Here is a 23,917-nt window from a genome sequence, read left to right as displayed (position 1 = left end):
TGTTCCAGGGCAGGTGGACGCCGACAGAAGCGGAGCTTCCAATAAATATCTTGGAACTCCGTGCGGTCTTCAATGCTCTCCTGCAGGCACAGCGGTTTCTCCAGGGTCACCCGGTGCAGGTCCAGTCGGACAATGCTACCACCGTGGCCTACATAAACAGGCAAGGAGGAACTCGCAGTCGGGCGGCTCTCGTAGAGGTCTCTCGGATCCTGGTTTGGGCGGAGCGCAATCTTCCGGCCATATCAGCGGTCTTCATCCCGGGAGTGCTAAATTGGGAGGCGGACTTTCTAAGTCGCCAGGACGTTCATCCAGGGGAATGGTCCCTGCACCCGGACGTTTTTCAACTACTGGTGGACAGGTGGGGTCTTCCAGAAATTGACCTCATGGCGTCCCGGCACAACAACAAGTTGCCGGTGTACGGGTCTTGCACAAGAGACGAAGGGGCGTCTCTGGTGGATGCTCTGTCCGTCCGGTGGACGTTCGGGTTCGCATACCTGTTCCCTCCGGTCTCCCTTCTTCCACGGGTAATCCGGAAATTCAAACAGGAAGGAGGGACGCTCCTGTTGATAGCTCCCGCGTGGCCCAGACGGCACTGGTTCTCAGACCTTCAGGGTCTGTCCGTGGACAGTCCTCTGCGGTTGCCGCTACGACCGGACCTTCTGTCTCAGGGTCCTTGTCTTCACCCGGACCTGACTCGGCTGTCTTTGACGGCGTGGCTGTTGAGACGGCCATGCTGAGGTCCCGGGGGTTTTCCAGCTCTGTGGTGCGTACCATGTTACGAGCTCGGAAACCGTCTTCCGCGAGGATATACCATCGCGTGTGGCATACGTTCTTCCAGTGGTGTCGACCGAGAGGTTATGCACCGCGGGAGTTTCGTCTGTCTCGGATTCTCGCCTTCCTGCAAGCGGGGCTAGATCATGGGCTTCGCCTTGCTTCTTTGAAGGTACAGGTTTCGGCCCTATCTGTCTGGTTTCACCGTAGGATTGCTACAATCCCGGATGTGCGCACCTTTATGCAAGGTGTTCGCCGTATTCAGCCGCCCTTTGTTCCACCTGTGGCGCCTTGGGATTTGGCTGTGGTCCTGAGGGCTCTCCAAGGACCGCCGTTTGAACCACTGGGCTCAGTGGATATTAAATGGCTAACAGCTAAGACTGTTTTCCTTCTGGCCATTGCTTCGGCCAGACGTGTTTCTGAGTTAGGGGCTCTTTCTTGTAGACCCCCTTTCTTGGTTTTTCATGGGAACAGGGCAGTGCTCCGCACTCGGCCCGAGTTTCTTCCCAAAGTTGTTTCCCAGTTTCATGTTAACGAGGAAATTGTTGTTCCGGCCTTTAACTCACCGGGTCTTTCCGTGGGTGAGGCCTCTTTGGATGTTGTGCGGGCCTTAAGGACTTATGTTGACCGCACTTCTTCGTTTAGGAAGTCGGACGCTTTGTTTGTCCTCTATGGCTTCTGTAAAAAGGGTTGGCCTGCTTCAAAGCAAACTTTGGCAGCCTGGATCCGTATGGCTATTTCTGAAGCTTATCTTCATGAAGGCCTACCGGTCCCTCCTTCTCTGAAGGCTCATTCCACTAGGTCTGTGGGTCCTTCGTGGGCAGCTCGACGTGGTGCCTCGGCAGTTCAGATCTGCAAGGCTGCTACGTGGTCTTCTGTCCATACCTTCGTGAGGTATTACAGGTTTGACACCTTCGCCTCTCAGGATGCTTCCTTCGGGCGGCGGATTCTCCTTTCTGCACAGGAGCGTCCCCACCCTTAAAGGATACTGCTTTGGGACATCCCCAAGGTATCCTGTGGATACCCTATGGACCCTGAAGTAGAAAATATGAGATATGGTAAGAACTTACCCTTGTTATCTCTATTTCTACGAAGTCCATAGGGTTCCACAGGACTCCCGCCCTGTCGCACCTATGCTGCAGATGGGCTTTGCTCTGGTCACCGGTTTTCCGTCTCCCTCTGGTGAGAATGTGATTCTTGTATGTGTCCAGATCTTTGCTCTCTCTCTTCCTTCTCCTCCTCCGGCCTATGGCTTGGTAACTAACTGAGGTGCCTTGGCCCGGGGGCGGGGTATAGGAGGGGGACCTAGTGCATCCTGGGAGGCTGAAAGCTTAACTCTTTGGTGCCCTGCGACTGACGTCACACCTATACCCCAAGGTATCCTGTGGAACCCTATGGACTTCGTAGAAATAGAGATAACAAGGGTAAGTTCTTACCATATCTCATATTATTTGTGCTCATGAAATATTAGTATTTTTAGTTGTCTTGGTAAATGACGCGCCTGCAAAATGCAGGGTTTCCAAGTGCTTGATTTCAGAACAAAGTAAAAAATATATATATATAAAAAGACACAATAATAATATTAAAATTAGAAAAATACATTGCATTTAAATGTAATAACATATCTTACTTTTAAAAGCAAAAGAAATAAACATTAATATTAACTTACTTTAATTAAAGTAATAATATTTAATATTCAATCATGACTGTTTAAAAAAAATACAATAAAAATGTTTTCAATTAATCCAACACTACAAAATAAACATCAATCCCTCCTCTAACATCCAGTTCAAGGGGAAAAAAAAAGTTAAACAAATAGTGTTAGTTACTTATTCAGTGCTTCGCAACATTGTCTGCAGTCATAAGTGAAAACCACTTACTAGAGCCAAAAAAAAGTAAGAACAATAATGGCAGCAGTTTTGTTGACGCCACAGTTCATCAAAGTGTTATGTCCAATAGCAAACCCAACCCATTCTTCTGCTTTCAAAATGGCATAACAACCCAGCCATACCACTTTCAGACAGAAAATGGCAAAAAACCCAGGTTTTACCCGGCATTTGCATGCCGGGTTGTTTTGCCATTCTCTGCCTGAACCCCCCTTTTCCGACAGAGGAGCAAATTACCGGGTCATACATTTCTACCCGGTAATTTGCTGATTAAAACAGATACTTTATTGCTTCTGTCTGAAAGGGTCAACCCGGGTCTAAATTCCCGGTTCTTCGACCCTGGTAAATTCCTGGTTCAAAGTCCCGGGATTTTTGACTCGGGTTGACCCTTTCAGACAAAAGAAATACCCGTGTTAATCAGCAAATTACCGGGTTGAAATGAAAGAGCCAGTAATTTGGTTTTCTGTCTGAAAGGGGTATAAGGAGGTAATACAATTAGGTGTAAATAGGCTTGTGTGCAGCTGCAATCCAATTCCAATCTCGTATTTTTGTTTTCAGAGGAAAATCGCGGTTATTTCTGCGTACCTCCCTGAGGGTGTGAAAAGGTTATATATTTATGTGGAGGTAAAAATGTCAGGATACAGTGCAGAACTCCTTGGACCCCCCTCCCCCCAATGACTAATTAGGCATTTGGAAGGTTTTAATTCGCTTAATTTGCCTCAATAATTACATGTAATTTTTGGGTTTTAAAAATGGCCTCAAATTACCACAAAATTGACTTTTTCGTTAGTTGAGGCACCCCAAATGTAATGAAAGTATTTTTTAAAATGAAAAATAAGTGGCCTCAAATTATTATTACACCTTTTTCCTACTTTTTTTTTTTTGCATTTTTCGATTTATTTGTTTGATTACACATGAACCGTCTGATTTTTTTTTTTTTATAATTTTTTTTTCTATACTTTCCTTATCCCCACTAGCAGTCATCTGTATGATTCTGTTGAGGAATTTGCCACTTTTCTGGGGTCCAGGATGCTTTCCCCACATTTTCATGCCCTTCTCCCAACTCTCATGTTATAGAAAACTTGCACACCCTCGCCGCGAGTAGCGCAAATTGGCATTTCTAATTGGATTTCTCAATCACTTTTGCAAACTCGCACCTAATTGTAGTGCCCCCTAAATGACCAGATGGAACAGTGTTAATCTACAGCTGGCAGGTATATATATATATATATATATATATATATATATTTTAATAGTACACATACAGTATTATAATAACGTATTAAAAAAAAAAACAGACAAAAAACATAAAATAAACATTTTCTGCAGTTAATGCCCAAGATAACGAAGATCACGTTCCGCTGCATTTCTGTTCACGATTTGGACACCATGAAATCGTCCGATATCTTCTGCAGAATAACGCTGACGTCCAGCCCCATGTAGTGAACATTTACGGAGACACGGCCTTGCACCTGTGAGTAACCCGAGCCGCAGACTCCGGCCTCAGACCTCGCCCTCCCCGTGTTATCTGTCTATTTCTGTCTCACCCTACAGCGCCTGTTACAATGGCAGATATGAAGTGATGAAGGAATTAATTCAGCTGTCGGGTACAGAAAGTCTGACAAAGGAGAATATTTTCAGCGAAACAGCTTTTCATAGGTCAGCAATGGGAGCGAAACAATGTGTCAATAAATTATACATTTACTTCTGATATTATCACTTCAGTATATTTATTCTGCACATTTATGTGCTAAAGGGTAAGATTGCTTGGTGTACCTTTAGTGTCTTTATAATTGACACCCTGTCATGTATGACCCTATTCATAGTATAAACGTGTGCCATGTAGTGTGTCATTTTAACACTAAGGTGTTTTGCTTTACACATTTATCACTCCACACATTAATAGGTCCACAGCACCCATCTCTGTGGGTCTGCATACTGGATACCGAGGCTGTTGAAAGATCGATTACTGGGTCCTGGGTACTGGAAGCGTGCCCAAATCCAGGGGACGTTTCTAGAGAGGAGGGGGCCCATGTGCAAGGCCCCTTCTCTCTGTCCGGCGGCCAGCAGCGCACTGAGCTGTGCGTGGCCAGCGCCGGAGTTATAGACTCTGGGCACTAGAGTGTGTCCCAGAGTCTATAGAGTATGCACAGGTCACCGGGAAAATGGCCGCGGCGGCCATTTTCCCTGTACTGCGCATGCGCAAATGACGGGAAAATGGCCACGACCTCCGCTCCGCCGTGGGACTCCGGAGAGGTAAGTGATACTATGGGTGCACCCTGCACCCATTATAGATACGCCCCTGGATGCACGGATCCTCAGCACACACGGGCGGATTCTTGCTTTAGCATGACTCAGAGTCATGACCTTTATGCTTACGCCCACTTATGTCGCTATTCTCCCTACATCCTCCCCTTTCCCCTCTGCAATCCATCCCAAATGGTGCAGCTTTACTACTCTTCCTCTCCCGCCGCCCCTTAACCTCTGGCCCATTTTGATCCATCTCCATGTCTGATACATCACATTTAGGGCGGTATTCATATTAGCCGTAATAAAACGAAAACTTTTCGCCGGAGAAGTTTTCGCCCTATTCGCCAGTTTTGTTGCGATCTTTTCGCGTATTTTCGCAATGCAATCCAATTACAAAAGATGCGAAAACGCATTTGCGTGATAGTTGCTCATGGCAAAACGGTTGTTATATGCATATTCGCATAAGTGTTGAAAATTGATAAAAAAGCTATATTTTTTTTGAGAAAATAATTTCTGCAGTTAAATTGGGGGTACATTAAAATGGGCGCTAGTATATTTTTGTGTCTTTAAAGTACACTTTTTAAATTTTTAAAAAAATACACCTGCTACTACCACCTGCAATCCTAAATACACCTGTCCCATCCATACAGCACCCCAAAATACAGTACCTGACCCAGTACTTTAAACCCACTTTCCAACACTTTTTACATTTTCACCACAAAAATAACATGTCATTATTAGGGGGAATTAAGTTAAATAAAAAATATTTTTTACTTAATTAGTCATTAGAGGGGGGGGGATTAACAGGAGGAATGGTAAAGTTGGCAGCGAGTTTCTTACCCGTTCTTTGGCATTTCTTCCTCCACAGTGCATGCGTGACCATCCCTTAAATCTTCAACTGCGCATACGGGAAAATAACATCATTCCTGGATAAGACCGATGTTCTTCTCTTGATTATTCTCTGTGTTAAATTCAAAGATGCCTATCCTGTGTCGATCCAAAATATTGATACGGGACCACTGATTGGCCAACCATAATTCGAGCTTCTCGCCCTCATCCACATTTCCGCTTCATATATCTCTGATATTATCGTGAGATATACCTGAGCTTGACCCCCTTCATCCCATCTGGCGTTCTCCTCTATCTCCTGTCTATAGGACTTCTCCAGCACTTGGCCCCAACTTTGGAGCTCCATGACTCACCCTGTCTGACTCTACACAACCTATAAACTTCCATATGTTCCCACAGTACTCACCCCTTCATGCTTGTGTACCCTATGCTACTGTACCTCCTTCTGGACCCACAAGTTCAATCCCTCAACTGCCACGTCCACTTCAGTCCCATTTACTCCAATTGTCTCCCACAACCCCCAACCTGTAGATTGTAAGCTCTCACAGACAGGTTCCTCTATACCGAATGTCTCACATCCCCACCCTTCTCTACCTCGTATGTCCCTCATATGTCTTATGCTGAATTTTGGGTGAGAGCTCCGCTGATTGTTCAACACGTAAGCAAGGAAGTTGCACTTGTGTGTCTACAATCTGTAAACGTTCTAGCACGATACATATAAGTATTGGTACCACATGTATTATGTGTAACTATATTCTTGAGTTTGTACGCTGACTGTCTGGCACTACAAAATATGTGTTGCCTTACATTTAAATGATGATGATGATGAGTGGCCCGTATGAGTTATCACATAGTAGATGTCATAGCATGGTCTCATGATGAGATGAGATACTCAGATTGATGGCTATCCTGCTGGAGAAAACACCTATGGACCCATAATAGCTGCTTATCTCATAATGGATTTAAGGAGCGAGTCTAGTGACTCTCTACTCTGGCAGATGTCTCCACAAATCAGAAGTCAGACTTTGGGCCTGATTCAGTGCCGATATTTACGCAGTTGACTCTCGTCTGACTGCGAATATGACACATTCGCACTGCACACGCGCCAAGCTGCCTTAGCGGTGACGCTCGCAGTGAACAATTCTTTGCAAAGTGATTGACATTCTAGGACGCTCAGCTGTTCGATGATTGAAGGATCTGCGAGTGCCGCTGTGTATTTGTGCGCACTTGCTTGGATCTGCGAAGCCGCCGGTGGGTGTCTCGATACTATCTCTATTACAGGAGGCAAGTCTGTCAGAACCTTGCATGCTAATACAGGACGATGCGGTTTATCCACATGGGATGCAGTTAATATCCCGACCAAGGGATTCTGGCGGTCAGAATGCTCACGCCGGAATCCCGACACTAGTCAGAATACTGGCGCTGGCATCCCGACCGTCGGGATCCTGAAGGTAAGTAGTGGGGTTATGGGGAGGGTTAGGCACTAAGGGGGGAGGAATAGGTTTAGAGTGCGGGAGGGGTGAGGGGTTGGGATAGGGGGAGGGTTAGAATACCTCCCGACAGTTGTCGGTATCCTAACCCTGTTGGGATTTCGGCATCAGGATTCTGACCCCCGGGATCCCGTACGCATCCCACATCCCATCCACATATCTCCTCACTTTTGGAGGCAGCAAATCTGATTCTGAGTTGTATGCAGCGGTGTCCGTTTCTGCATCTGTTGTCGCAGACACGTGGCTAACACCCCTACAAGCCCTTCCTTAATGTACAAGCGTGCGTCAGAATGTGCAAGGACTGAAACCTCCGCAGAGTCTTTAGGCGCTGAAATACCGCTTGGTACATCCTTAGATGCAACCATTGGTCGCACAATGAAAATTTGCACCAGCCCCATGCTAGGTGCAGATTCTCTGGCTGTGTACGGCCTCCTATGTGAGCATTTGTGCATCTGAGACCGCAACCATTTCTGAGACACGCCCCTAACACTACCATCTGCGTGCGTCTAAATAGCCACCGCCCATGAATGTCCATTTTCCGGTTGTAATACAATTTGAACTCTGTGCTTCTTAATTGAACCTGCGACTTTGTGCGCATACGCCGTTTTTCGCATGCGCTGTGCGACTTCCTGTAGATGCATTTGCCGCTGAAAAACATTGCTCAACTATGTGATTTTTGCGCCTGCCTCCTACTCACAATTAGACACTTAGGGCCATATTCAATTTGAGGTGAAAAGTCCAAAGTCGGACTTTTCGCCATCATCGCCGTTTTTTGCAGGGATAAAGTATCGGGCGCCTGCCCGCTTATGCCCGTATTCAATTAGGATCCGGCGAAAACGGGACCTGGCGGAAAGGTAAGTATCGTAAAGTCCTGTCACTTTAGGAGAAATCAGCCTGTCACCCCCCAAAAGATGGTCTGACATGGGGGATCACTATGGGTACCCCTGATTTGGCCTGCTGAAGGCAATCTGGGTTTTCAAATTGCCACAGCAGGTTCATAAATGCGCCTGTGAAGAATAGCATTTATCTTTAAAAAAAAAAACTAGTCCCATCAAATTTGGGGTATATGAAAATGGGTGCAAGCATATTTTTAAGTCCTTAAAGTGATTTTTAAAAATTCTTCAAAAATCCACCTGCTGCAACCACCCGCATTCTAGAAAACACCTGCCACATACATGGGGACCCCCCCTGAGGCTATCTCGCTAGTTTTTAAGTTTGTTCCCCAACATTTTTTTTTTGCCCCAAAAAATGAAAGTACCTTTTTTGGGGTGTGCTAAGGAATTGTTTTTTTTTATTTTGACACAGATTACATTAAGGGGTCATTCCAAAGGCTACAGGCAATTTTTTTTTCCCTGCACCCCTAAACCCTAATTCTGCACTTTTTTTCGCCACCTAAACAGTGGTGAAAACTTATCCCTGTTTTTTTACAAAGACTTTTCGCACCTACGAAAAGTCTTTGTAATTGAATATGGGGATAAGTGAAACAGGCAAAAATGACGTCATCGGCGATAAGTTATCAACGATAACGGGCTTTTCGCCTCTAATTCAATATGGCCCTTAGTACTTTAGTGAGGACACTGTTTACAAGAATATAATTTACAGTAGTTTCTAACATTAAAAAAAATATTTTATAACACAATAATGATATCTGTGTATTATACCCTTATAAATGCCTGAGAGATCATCCCTTGTCCTACAGCTGCAGGCAGCTACTGTAAAGTGCTGGATATCCTAATTGTCCTCAAATATACCAGGCGGTATATTATCCTACATATAATTGTGCCATTTATATTTTTGTAACTCTTCTTTTTTTTGCAAATTATTAATGCACAAACCTCTCTAGAGATGTGCAGAACATTACCATGCCTCAAATTCAAGCTGCCTCTGACAGTGGTGTAATGATATACTGCATTTTGAAAAGCATCACATAATAAGAAAAATAAGAAAATTGGATTTATTTCTCCCCTCGCATTCAGAACAACTTCAGCTCATAATAGAAGTACAGGATATTGTTGTACATAATTCTCTAAGATTTTCCGTGTACACTCGCCCTGGCAACCTCTGCGATTGTGAAACGCTGAGCAAACTACAATGATCGTACGATGGTTTCATGAGTTATTTATGCGTGTGTTTGTCTGTTCCTGACAGTGCCTGCACATACGGCAGAAATCTAGAGCTCGTAAAATTTCTCCTTGATCAAAATGTTTTAAACATCAACCACCAAGGAAGAGATGGACATACCGGTAAGACATATAGCCTATACATTCACATGCTCCTGACCCTCTACGCAACAATTCTTACATATAAATAGCATAAAACAATGGCTGAGTTGTCTCCTGAACATGGCTGACCTGTATAGAAAAACAAGGTTACCCAACACTTTCTGGGAAGCAGTGAATGAGTTACTTACAACCATTATATTTCCCAGATTTCAGGCCCACACAAATCCATATGCTCCACGTGCACCTTATATGCCTCAGAGCCCTTCATGTCCCTTTTTATGCCTCAGAGCCCCTCGTGCATATGTGCCTCAGAGACTCCTCATGCCACGTTGTAGGATAAAATAGTTGCAGAGTACGTGTGCTGGCTGGTGAAACATTAGGAATTGGTGCAGGAAGGAAGTGCACCAGTTAAAGTACCATAGCCCCTCCATGAGCAGTGGGTCACCTCTATTACCTGGAGATGTAAAGATAACGATGCTATACCCAGGCTCACCTCCCTCCCGCAAGGAAAGCTGTAGCTGTTGATGTCCGCATTGATGATACGACCCTGACTGTGTTCATGATTACAGGCAACTAGCCCAAGCCTACAATTTGTGGAAGCAACTCTTTCATAGGGTGCGTGTCAGCTCTATTGGGGTGGAAAGAGGCAGCAAAGCAGCTTGATCACACGTGGACGGAGGAAGAGCTGGTTGTTATGGGCACCAAAAGAGATGCTATAAAAGCAGAATAAGGCACAAGCCAGAAAGCAGCTGTTTACTCTCAGCTGGAGGGGGGGGGCTAGGGCAGCTAGTAATGTCTGATTGGGGATGATGTACAAATAAGTGTTGGAGACAAGAATACTGACATCATGGGTAAGGGTCTGCCCTCTTTAATGCTTCTGCCTGCCTACTTCTGTGAGAATTCTGGACACCGCCCTTCCGGAATGAGCAACCCTCCAAACAGATATTCTGATTTCCGGACTGTCCAGAAAAATACCGGACTGGTGGCAACCAAATCAGTGTTTTTTGTGGTTTCCAAAGTTTTATTTAAATCCAACAGCAAGGTTTGTGTGAAGCCTTTCCTGTGGATATAGTTTAAGAACAGTCCAAAATAAATATCCTGGAGTTTTTGAATTTCCTATTGCATATACTGTACATTTGATTCGTGATAGCTCCACTGTACTTTTAGGTATACAAAATAAGTGCATTAGATAAAGTATCTGTAAAAAAACAAAGGCAGTGTAAAAGATTAAAAAAATAAGTCAATAAGACCATAGATTAATAAAATAAAAGTAAAGGATGTCTCAGTGTGTTTCGTCTACAACGCGTTTCATCGTACTTCCGCTTCATCTGCCTGATGGAGCGGAAGTACTGTGAAACGCACTTCCAGACAGCGTTGAGTAACTTTGTTTCTCTTACTGTATGATTTATGTATACTGAGGGAAACTCCTCATCCTTTCCTTGACTGCAGTCTGGACTAGTCCTGTCTGTGGCGGCCGAAACCTTTCTTTGTGTGTATATAACCTAGGCATGTGCCAAGTTTGCCCATATGGCAGTAGAGCCTGGTCTATCAGAAACCAGAATCTACCTTTTCAAACAAAAGGTGGATTGTTCCAATACTATATTTCCTTGTCTCCCTCGCTCTCTCCTCATGCCTCATTACATCTCCCCAGCAAGAAATGAGACCAGGGATGCCACAGACGAGGCACCACCCACGTGGGGCAGTCAGGCTTGTCACGTCTGGCACAAATACTACTGTTTCTTAGTTGGATTCGTCTTAAAATGCGCCCAAACCAACATAATCACATAAGTACACCTATTGTTTGCCTGTGCCTCTCTCTTGAATCGTTTGGAGCACAAAGGTGCCCCTAAGTCACCCCACAAGCTTGTGGGACCGGAGCGCACACTAATCAAGGTGAGAGGGGGGTGCGTCCTGGGCAATTAGTGGTCAACTGGTTACTTGGAAGGGGGTTTGGATAACATTTCAAACCTAGTTTAAAATTCTGAACAGGACGTTGTAACTACCCCTGTCATTCTGCCTCACACAGGGTAGCAATTAATTTAGGTTAGGAAAGTGTAACGTCTCACAGTGATCTAGTTCTCTGTCCTTTTACACCCGCGCAGACTTACGGTTATTATTTTCTCTCTTTCTTATGTATTCATTTTTGTTTGGAGGGTATCACTCTTCTCGTGCTGGCAGAATAACTACCATCTTGTTGGCCGTAATAAAATAAAATCATCTTATCCTTTCAGCACATGGTAATTTTCTGTATAACATATTTCCCCAGAAAGAATATCATTCATGTCTTTATGATAGTCGGCTCTCCTCCTGTTACGCTCCATCTAATGCCGGTGACTTTGCCTCCCAATCTCCCAGGACTGCACTCCGCTTGTTTCCACGGACACGTGCGCCTGGTCCAGTACTTGCTGGACAATGGAGCTGACATGAATCTCGTTGCCTGTGACCCCAGTAGATCAAGTGGTGAGAAGGAGGAACAGACCTGTCTGATGTGGGCTTACGAAAAAGGTATTTCGGAGCATGTGACAGCCGCAATGCAGTGGTGTCCAATCGGGGATTGTAAGGTCCGATCCTTCTAGCGGCAATTATTTATGTACAGTAGATGGTGTTCATAAACTCACTAATGTGTATTATCGTGTTACCATATAACAACCTTCTTAAATACAATGTAACTTAACTTCTAAAGTAAAGACAAAGGGGGTCATTCAGACCCACTCGCAAGCGGCAGTATGCTCGCAAGTGGTTCGATGGTCCCCACTGCGCATGCGCACGACAGAGGGAGCTCCGTTGTGCACATGCGCGAGACCCGGACTGCGACAGCCAAGCTGTCGCTCCGGGTCTCGCACCAAAGGGGGCGTGCTGTCGATGGTGACTGACAGCAGCCCCCTTTGTTGGGCGTGCCGGGGGCGTGGCGGCCAGACGGAGGCGTTCCCATGGGAACGGCTACCGTCTGAAGCCGGCCCCACTGACATCACTAGTGATGTCAGTGGGAGTGATTTTAGCTCTGATAGAGCCAAAATCACTCCTGGCCTTGTTTCCGTCGCAAGTCCGATGGTCGCGACGGTCAAGACCATCACGACCATCTTTTTGGACGCTCGTATATGCTGTGGGTGGTGACCCACAGCTATACGAGCGTCCAGGAGGACGCTCCATTTTAATGGAGGAGGGCCCTGATTCAGAGCGAGCACTCTGGTCAGAGCGAGCGGCTCTGAATCAGGGCCACAGACAACAGTGTTGGCGTTTAAATATTTTGTCAAATTTATTTTTGACAAGTCATAACATTTTTAGACTATAAGTTAATACTAATAATGGTGACGGCACCAAAAGAAAGCCCAGGACAATAACAACCAAACAGCTCAAACAAACACACTCACAAGCCAAGCATTGGTGATCAACTCTCCTTTACCTTCAACCACTGGTCCAGGTGGTATAGCCATTTCCTGTCCAGGACAATTGGCTGTCGCCTTACTCCACTTCAATGAGAGCGCACCCACTAAGCCTAACTACTAACATAAACTAAGTGTCGTTCTTTTCCGCAAACACAACCAACCATCAGACAGTCAACAAATGAAAACAAAAAGGGAGGGAGGGTGGGAAAACTGGCACAAAGAGACAGATTTACATACATCACGCCATTAAATACCCCTAGACCACTCCCCGTGAACATTCATTGGCTGCATAAGAACAGCTAAACTTAAAGGGGCAATAGCCAACACGTTATTAAACTGGCAACACTAAAACACTTGTGGTTTAATGTCCCTTATGCTTAAATGTCAGCCTTCGGGCTTACTTCTAGCACCCTGCACCTATCACAACCCGTGTGCAGTTCCTCTTTCCTGCCTGGGGTGTCGCTAACTGCTCTGGTGCTTCTAGCATACCCTGGTCTGTATCACAAAAGTTTGTAGCATCAGCTGAGTGTGCTAGAAGCACCAGAGCAGAGAGCGACACCACAGACAGGAAAGAGGAACTGCACACGGGTTGTGACAGGTGCTAGAATAAACACTATATAAATATGCATGAATGCGTGTGTGCGAGTCTGTATGTGTGTATATATATATATATATATATATATATACTGTATATATATATACACCATATATACATACAAACACACACTCTTATTTTTAAATTATATTTGTAATAAACCTTTTTTTGCACAGACAAAATTATTTTAAATAACCTTACTAAAGCATTTATAGCGATGTTTATGCAACAACTTTATTCACTGATCATACTCAGATCTTCATTTAGCTGCCAAAGGCAGAATGAAATGTCAGATTTTATGAATCGCAAAAAAAAAACCTAATATAAACACAATTATTTACATGTCAGTCAGTTTCAGGAAAGTGATAGTTTTATTAATGTTATAATGGAGAAAAGCGGAAACGCTGGCCTGCAGCCTACTGCAAAACGAGGGTGCACGGCGACCGGTTTGCACACCTGTCAGTAAGCGCCAGCACATTAATTTCATACATTTTAACTGTTTTAATGTTAAAATTCAAACCAATGACCTGTGAAATTTGATTTTAAACACTGTAAAGTTCGTTGTTTGAATAAAAATGTAAAAAAAAATAAGTTAAAATACTTATTTTATTGTTTAAAAATATTTTAAAAATAATATATGCAAATAAAAATATGTAAAAATTCTAGTGTGAACCCTGAACTGGAATACCCAATGAAAGATGCAATTTGCCAACCACAAATTCGATCTGGAGCATATTAAAAATGTTACCATGAACAGTTTTTGTGATTTTTGAACTGGTGAAATTTGAATGAATTTTTGAACAGGACTGGAATTTTTTTTTAAGTCTCTGTACTTGTGACTAGGGAGGTTTTCGGGTAAGTGCCAGTGGAGGAACAGCTATTAGATTACACGTGTGCCTGGTGTCCTCCTTTACGTGTGCATACGCCGCTGTGCAAATATCCGACTGCTACAGTGAATGGCTGGTTTCCTTGTTAAAGAGTTAGCTTTGCCTTAAAACTAATGGCCGCTTTAAATCTAGCGTCTGTCTTCCTAGAATAGCGTTAATTTCTGCAAATCCCGGCCTATTGCATTCGGGCCAAACTGTCTGTGAAATGGCTTCCTTAAATGATATTCAATAGTTGTATCCCCAAGATTTTGCGCATAAATTGTGAAAAGAATGACAGATAGGGTTAAATTTACTGAAGTGAGAGTTTAAGGAAAGTGAGTTTTAAAAGTGATGTTGCTCATAGCAACCGCTCAGATTTTACTAAACATTTAACTAGCACCTTCTAGAAGATAATAGCTAGAATCTGATTGGTTGCTATGGGCAACATCACTTTTAAAACTCACTTCTAAAAACTCTCACTTTAGTAAAATTTACACCATAGGGTCATTTATAAGAGACCCTTTGTCCTGGCCCATTACCCAAATTCCTTATTGACTATAGATATTTACCCACAATTCCTACTCCCGATAAAACCAAAGGAATCTGAATAGAATAATTACCTATGTTTGTTTTCCTTGATAAAAGGTGCATCCATATTAAAGCTGCAATCCCACTGATGTTTTGTTTCTTCTTTAATTTTGGGTTTTGCAGCATTAATATGTACAGCAGAGATGTATCCTCTTACACCTTGGGGTGTATTTACTAAAGTGCGGGTTTATAGAAGTGATGTTGCCCATAGCAACCAGTCAGATTCTAGCTATTATCTTCTAGAAGGTGTTAGATAAATGGTAAGTAGGATTGGTTGCTATGGGCAACATCTCCACTTCTACAAACCCGCACTTTAGTAAATATACTCCTCAGTGAGGCTACTGTGGTCCATTCACATTATTTAATTGATATTTGCATTCAGTCTGCGGCAGGAAAGCAGATTCCCATTTGATTTGATTTAGGGACAAGACAATAGATATTTGTATTTATTTTGAACTTAAATCAGGCTTGCCTACCCTCCCGATTCGGCCGGGAGCCTCCCGAATTTTCGGGTGCAGCTCCCGGACCCCCGGAAAGGCTGGCAAAACTCCCGGAAGCCATCAACCCTCCCCACCTCCCAAATCGGGAGTTTAGGTAAGGATGATCTATATTCAATTGTATATTACACGGTACATGAAAACGTTATTAATTATTAGACTCAGACAGACTGTCATGAAACTGAATTAGCTACTTGCCTGGCATCTGATGCCACCAGTCTGAATTGCCCTATAAATATACCCCATAGTTTTTTCACCATATGGTGTGAGACTACGTCACTCCACCACGGGTAGCGCAGCGTAAATATTTACCTAAATGTTGCATCATAGCCATATAGCCGCCAAACACAAAGCCGCTCACTGTCTACTGTACCAGGGATGCTAGGTCGTGATTATTGTCGCAGATGAAATGTTATGACGCGTATGAAGTTGCACGTTAAGTATAACGGAACGTGGCAGGTAGGAATAGCCACAGCCACTCCTTTACACAATATTTTTTTACCCTTATGGCCTTAGGGGGTCATTCAGACCCGCTCGTGAGCGTCAGGACGCTCGCAAGCAGGTCGATGTTCCCCACTGCGCATGCGCACGACAGAGGGAGCTCCGTTGTGCGCATGCGCTAGACCCGTGGAGCGACGGGCTTTCCATCGGTCCGGGTCTCGCACCAAAGGGGGTGTGCTGTCGATGCTGATTGACAGCACGCCCCCTTTGGCGGGCGTGCCTGCCAGACGAAGGCGTTCCCATGGGAACGCCTACCCTCTGAAGCCGGCCCCACTGACATCACTAGTGATGTCAGTGGGAGTGATTTTGGCTCTGATAGAGCCAAAATCACTCCAGGGCTTGTGGCAGGGAGACCCTACCGCAGGGTCTCCGTCGCAAGTCTGATGGTCGCGATGGTCAAGACCATCGCGACCATCTTTCTGGCCGCTCGCATATGCTGTGGGTGGTCACCCACAGCTATACGAGCGGCCAGGAGCCCGCTCCATTTTCATGGAGGAGGGCCCGGATTCAGAGCGAGCGCTTTGGTCAGAGCGTCCGGCTCTGAATCAGGCCCTTATTTATCAATGAGTATTAGCATTCACAACGAGTGATAAAACTTGTTGTAATTTAGAACAGAATAAAAGCCAATGGCTCTGCAAAAAGAACCAAATATTTATATGTGTAAACACTTACATTAATAGTGATAATCAATGATAATCAGAACCGGTGTGCCACGCTGCTGTTATTGGAAAAGAACAAAAAAAGGAGAAAATAACAGCGCTGTGGGACACCTGTGAATCAATATTACTAAATCAGCTATGTCAGAAAAATATAAATGTATTTAATTAATAAAAATAAAAATATACAATCTACAGACAAAAAACATCATTGGCCAATGCAACACACATATATTTAAATACAATGTACTAAAAGTAGCAGTGAGATAAAAAATCAATAATACTGTAGGGGACAGTCACAAGTTAAATACCATGGCAATATTTTTTTATAATAGTATTTAATATAAATATATATAATTTGGTATGCCAATACTATGTATAATGTAACATCAATGATTAACTTTTGATGAGACAATATAAAATTTCTCAATCTATAGTTGTGGTAGTAATAACATGTATAGGAAGCGAATAACGTACTATAGATGTTTCTTCTATTATGAGACTTAATATTATTTTCCGTTTAAGTGTGGATTTTTACAATAAATACATTATATTTTTTAAAGAATTGATTTGAATTCATATAAGCCTTCCTTTAGAGTTTTCTATTATTATTATAATTACTATTATAACATTTTTATTTTTATTAATTAAATACATTTATATTTTTCTGACATAGCTTATTTAGTAATATTGATTCACAGCGCTGTTATTTTCTCCTTTTTTGTTATAAAACTTGTTGCGTATGATAAATGGTGCTCCAGCCAATCAGCTCCCAACTGCATACTTACTGACTTTTGATTTGCCCTCCCCGGTAGTCGGGCAGTGGTGGGGGCAGGGCTGGACCATTCGCGTCATTAGGCCTGCCCCTGTGCGGTGAAATCTCACGAATCGTGCATATTTTAATGGGGGTAGGGCCAAATGATGCAAGTATCATAGAATTTAATCATTAAGCTCCGCCCCCTAACGACGAACCAGGGATTTCAGGTAAGTTTCTCCCCGTTCTGCTCACATCACTAGAAAGTGGGTGGGATGCGGGAGAAGTGCCTACACTTTCAGGGGTGCGGGGGGCTACCCGAAAATCGTGAACCTCCCGCAACTTCCGGGAGTGTAGGCAAGTGTGACCCAACTGTCATTTTTCAAACAGATGACAGTTGGGAGCTGATTGGCTGGAGCACCGTTATCATACATAATGAGTTTTATCACTCATTGTGAATGATAAAACTCGTTTATAAATGAGGCCCTTAGGGCCTGATTCAGAGATGTACGCTAATGCAATCGCAACTGCATTCTGTCACGGATCGCAGTTGCTAAAATATGCTAATGCCTTCAGCAAAGGGGCGCCCACCGCTGTCTTCTCCTATCCATCCAACAACGTGTAAACATCGGTACCAATCGACGCACACCGGGCAGTCACGCAGCATGTAAGGCAGGTCTGACCAGCTGCAAAGCACTGTAGCGCGCCTAACACGCAGAGAGGTCTCGTGCTGCGCTGGAGAACGAAATGGACAATTTTGTGCACTCCCACGAAACGGCGTTTAAATGATCAGACACCCCCCCCCCCTGTAACCACCCCCAAATGCTGACTACCCGTCACTCACTTTGCGAGTGGTTTTGTGTACGAACATAATCACATTGTAATCGCTGCACGTGCTCAGTGCAGTATTTGCGCATTAGCAAACCATAACGTTGCGTTCGTCCCTCAATCAGTCCCTTAGCTGCACACAGACGTACAGGTACCACGAGCCCCAGTGGTCTGTGTACGCTAGCAATGTCGTATTAACGCTTCTTGTTGTTTTAGTGGTGCTAATAAGACACAAATTGTGATACAAAAACCTCTTGGTGCAGCTAAGTTGCAAGGTCAGTGGCACGCCAAGGGGGCTTATTTGGCGCCAATAGAGCAAAGGTGTATGATTGAGGATCATCTGTATTTATATATCTGATAATCTGAGTCCAATATAAAGATATGCTTATAGAATTTGTCTAGATTAATACAGATGGCAAGGGATTATAGTAGGCGAAGGCTGGATAAGCGTGAGAATATGTAAAATTACTGGTGTTTTTGCTGTGTGGCTGGCTATGACAGCCTTGTTGCTGGGCAGTTTATAGTGCTGGCTGGTCAGATGTTTGGTAGAGCCAATGACATTGCTTGAGGGAGTGGTCGGTTTATCAGTATATATTGGCTCATTTGCATGATGACAGCCTCTTTGGTTATGGATCTTTGAAACCCGTTAATGAATTTTGTTGTGTCACACTAACCTTTTCTTTCCCAAATAGGGGAGGAACAGCATGGCGGGAGTGCGCTGCAGCTCAGTGGCTTTATGTGGTGCAAGATAACTTTGTGGGGGCACTTGCCCTCGATGAATCTGGCGAATTTGTCATTCTCCATGCGGGGGGACCCGGGCGCTTTTCTGTGCGTAAGCGCCTCGGATTGGCCCAGGGGCGAAGTGAGACCCTTGCATTGTTAGTGCGTCTTGAGGGGGGATGTTTCAGTCGTTCCCCGAGTATTTGAGTGAGGTGAAAGCTGGAACTGAGGCCCTGATTCCTACTTAAATTTGGAGCTGCCTTTTGGACGCTCGCATAGCTGTGGGTTATTACCACCCACAGCTTATGCGAGCATCCATGATGATTGAGCATCCATCGGGCTTGCGACGAGACCCTGCGGTAGGGTCTCGCTGCCGCAAGCCCTGGAGTGATTTTGGCTCTATCAGAGCCAAAATCACTCCCACTGACACCACTAGTGATGTCAGCGGGGACGGCCCCAGACGATAGGCGTTCCCATGGGAACGCCTCCGTCTGGCAGCCACGCCCCCGGCACGCCCACCAAAGGGTGCGTGCTGCCACTCACCATCGACAGCACGCCCCCTTTGGTGCGAGACCCTGAGCGACAGCTTGGCTGTCGCTGTCCGGGTCTCGCGCATGCGCACGACGGAGCTCCCTCCGTCGTGCGCATGCGCATTTGGGTATCATCAACCTGCTTGCGAGCGTCCTACGCTCGTGAGCGGGTCTGAATGAGACCCTGAGTCTGCAGCGTCTCTTGCCACCCTGGTTAGGTTAATTAATTAATTATAAATAAAAGTTGTGACCTTTTAGCCCAGCTCTTGTTGTCTGTGTCGTTATTTATTAGTTTAAGTAAGTAAAGCTATACAAGGTTGTTAAGGGTTAGAAGCAATAAACCAATGTATTATCTTATCAAGATTTCACCCACTACATGATGCTGCGTTTGCAAATTCATTAATACATTGAAAAATGGACATCTTACAAGAAGTGGCATCTGCGGCCATAATTAGCAGTGGACATTATGTGGCGATTGATCCAACACGATGCAAATTACAATTTATGAACGTTTAAGCCTGATTGACATGTGTTTTATTTTCCCCGACCTTATTTCCAAGGGGAACCATGTAACGACGAGACCGTCAGAGGCTTTTAGGCTGTAAATCCCCAGTGAGTGCAATGTTATTTGGGAATCATTAGATGCAGCAAACCCAAGCTGTGCACAAGGGCTATAATAATAACACTTTCAGTTCGCAGTCTCACGATCCATCCTACTTGTTTTCCAGGGCACGATGGGATTGTTACACTGCTGAAACATTATAAGCGGCCTCAGGACGAATCTCCTTGTAATGAATATTCTCAACCCGGCGGAGGTATTTTAATATCCATATGTTTTATGAAAGTACTGTGCGCCCTCCCTTAATAGCACCCTTAAACGCTGTAAGTGCACCAAGGGCTGCAGGCTTGTGGTTATTATGATTGGAAATATGATGATGGATGAAGATTAACGTAGGAGCAGACATCCGCTAATTATTTGATACCAGAAAACAAATCCGTAACTTCCGAGTGCACCAGAGCCGACGTGTCGACTAAAGAAACAGTAGGACAACATCAGGGAGTGCTTAAACTTCCCATCGTCTGAGGATTGACCTGCGTGTGAATCAGTGACAATAACATACTTAATTGAAATAAAGACACGGAGACTTGTATTTGGCAGAATTTGTTAGCTATTTATTTAAAAACATATAATGAATTAGTTACTATATTAATTAAATTAATTTAAATATGGTGGCAAAGAAAGAACGGCTAACAACAGCCCAAGCCTAACACTATAAACACTCCAACCACAACACAATACGCTCAAGCCTTCTATCTTGACTACCCACCCGGTAAGGTGATGATGCTGCCCCCGGCAGGGTGGTCCAGCAGACTTTATGAGTCAACGAAGGTGAGCAAAACTATGAGTAAACAAATATTCACAGTGCTAATAGGTAACCTGCCGTTCTTTCCCGCCTAAAATAGCCAACGAAACAATCACCAAACCCAAATCAAAAAGAGCCCATAAAAATAAACTTTAGGGAGGGAGGGTGGGAAGACAGGAACAAAAGAGGCTGACTCCGCCTCCAACAATCTCTAATATCCCTGCTATAACCTACAACCCTAAAAACCCATTGGCCCTAATTATCACATGATTCCTCACACTGGTCTGCCCCCAGCCTAGGAAGTGTAACCCTCTCCACTCCTATACAGTCATTTCGTTTATCAGAAATAGTGAGATTGTGATGATAGAAAGTGAAGGAAACTTTAGCGCATTATTACATTTTGGGCCTCATTTATCAACGAGTTTCATCACTCACAATCACTCACAACGAGTGATAAAACTTGTTGCGTACAGTATGATAAATGGTGCTCCAGCCAATCAGCTCCCAACTGTCATTTTTCAAACAGATGGAATGCGTTTTATTATCACCTGTTGTGAGCGATAAAACCCGTTGTATAAATCAGGCTCTTTGTACTGTATTATATTTATAATCAGCTTAATTTCCCAATCAAATAAAAAAAAAAAGTTACAGGAGCTAATCAGATGCTTTTTACATCTTCGACGGGTTTGACATCACAGACCAGGAATATATCAGCACTCTGAAATCCACAATGTCTGCCTGCAGCAATGAAGGGATATGTGCTATCATTTAGGGGCCCATTCATCATTCATGTTCCCTGAAAAACATCCGTTTTGGGGGGATATCCGCTAGTAATTAGTATCCCTACAATGTATTATGGAGGGACCCAGGGGAGTAACTAGGTATTTGGAGGCCCGATAGCAAAGGTGTGTAAGGGCCCCTATGTACCAGCCAATGGCAAGAAATGTATATAACACATGTAAGTTTGGCAAGGAAGATGGGTCCCCCTAAGCGCTGGGTCCTATAGCAGCTGCTCCCCTTACACCTATGGTAGTTACACCCCTATATTCGATATATGCCGGGGTCCCTCCAATTCTGACAGCAGCTGCAGTCCCCATAGGTTTTTATGAAGGATACGATGCGAACAGATTTACCAAGCTCCGAAATGCAAAGGATTCCTGAGCTTGGCCCCTGCAGCTAATGCCAGCTAAAGATGGCATTGTGCGACTGTAGCCTATGGGATACACATTGCATAACTAGCCGGGAGAGGGTTCTAGAGAAGCCCTTCCTGGCAATGGCCACTGCGCAGTGGCAGACATGACTGGTGCACAAATACATTGGTAGACATGACTGGTGCACAAATACAGTGGCAGACACGACTGGTGCAAAATTACAGTGGCAGACATGACTGGTGCACAATTACATTGGCAGACATGACTGGTGCACAATTACATTGGCAGACATGACTGGTGCACAATTACAGTGGCAGACATGACTGGTGCACAATTACATTGGCAGACACGACTGGTGCACAATTACAGTGGCAGACACAACTGGTGCACAATTACATTGGCAGACATGACTGGTGCACAATTACAGTGGCAGACATGACTGGTGCACAATTACATTGGCAGACATGACTGGTGCACAATTACAGTGGCAGACACAACTGGTGCACAATTACAGTGGCAGACATGACTGGTGCACAATTACATTGGCAGACATGACTGGTGCACAATTACAGTGGCAGACATGACTGGTGCACAATTACATTGGCAGACATGACTGGTGCACAATTACAGTGGCAGACACAACTGGTGCACAATTACAGTGGCAGACATGACTGGTGCACAATTACATTGGCAGACACGACTGGTGCACAATTACAGTGGAAACACGACTGGTGCACAATTACAGTGGCAGACACGACTGGTGCACAATTACAATGGCAGACATGACTGGTGCACAATTACATTGGCAGACATGACTGGTGCACAATTACAATGGCAGACATGAGTGGTGCATAATTACATTGGCAGACATGACTGGTGCACAATTACAGTGACAGACATGACTGGTGCACAATTACAGTGGCAGACACGACTGGTGCACAATTACATTGGCAGACATGACTGGTGCACAATTACATTGGCAGACATGACTGGTGCACAATTACATTGGCAGACATGACTGGTGCACAATTACATTGGCAGACATGACTGTTGCACAATTACAATGGCAGACATGACTAGTGCACAATTACAGTGGAGACACAACTGGTGCACAATTACATTGGTAGACATGACTGGTGCACAATTACAGTGGCAGACATGACTGGTGCACAATTACATTGGCAGACATGACTGTTGCACAATTACAATGGCAGACATGACTGGTGCACAATTACATTGGCAGACATGACTGGTGCACAATTACAGTGACAGACACGACTGGTGCACAATTATAGTGGCAGACACGACTGGTGCACAATTACATTGGCAGACATGACTGGTGCACAATTACATTGGCAGACATGACTGGTGCACAATTACAATGGCAGACATGACTGGTGCACAATTACACTGGCAGACATGACTGGTGCACAATTACAGTGGAGACACAACAGGTGCACAATTACAGTGGCAGACATGACTGGGTGCACAATTACAATGGCAGACATGACTGGTGCACAATTACATTGGCAGACATGACTGGTGCACAATTACAGTGGCAGACATGACTGGTGCACAATTACAATGGTAGACATGACTGGTGCACAATTACACTGGCAGACACGACTGGTGCACAATTACATTGGCAGACACGACTGGTGTACAATTACAATGGCAGACACGACTGGTGCACAATTACATTGGCAGACACGACTTTTGCACAATAACATTGGCAGACACGACTGGTGCACAATTACAATGGCAGACACGACTGGTGCACAATTACAGTGACAGACATGACTGGTGCACAATTACTTTGGCAGACATGACTGGTGCACAATTACAATGGCAGACATGACTGGTGCACAATTACACTGGCAGACATGACTGGTGCACAATTACAGTGGATACACCACTGGTGCACAATTACAGTGGCAGACACGACTGGTGCACAATTACACTGGCAGACACGACTGGTACACAATTACAATGGCAGACACGACTGGTGCACAA

The 23,917-nt window shown here is 44.4% G+C and overlaps 1 protein-coding gene across 4 annotated transcripts in view; it reads left to right on the top strand.

Moving 5' to 3' along the window:
- TNNI3K (TNNI3 interacting kinase) overlaps positions 1 to 23,917 on the top strand; it is an 840,867-nt gene that overhangs the window by 370,915 nt on the left and 446,035 nt on the right. For all 4 annotated transcript variants that reach the window (XM_088470772.1, XM_088470769.1, XM_088470770.1 and 1 more), the window contains exons 8-12: positions 3,987 to 4,131; positions 4,212 to 4,316; positions 9,395 to 9,489; positions 11,824 to 11,973; positions 20,118 to 20,204. In XM_088470772.1, coding sequence (XP_088326898.1) covers positions 3,987 to 4,131; positions 4,212 to 4,316; positions 9,395 to 9,489; positions 11,824 to 11,973; positions 20,118 to 20,204 — 582 coding nt within the window. The remainder of the gene's footprint in view (positions 1 to 3,986; positions 4,132 to 4,211; positions 4,317 to 9,394; positions 9,490 to 11,823; positions 11,974 to 20,117; positions 20,205 to 23,917) is intronic.

The sequence above is a fragment of the Taudactylus pleione genome, unplaced genomic scaffold, assembly GCF_031769625.1.
Source record: "Taudactylus pleione unplaced genomic scaffold, aTauple2 ptg000103l, whole genome shotgun sequence".
Taxonomy (NCBI): Eukaryota; Metazoa; Chordata; class Amphibia; order Anura; family Myobatrachidae; genus Taudactylus; species Taudactylus pleione.
This window is presented reverse-complemented; position numbering and strand designations above follow the sequence as displayed.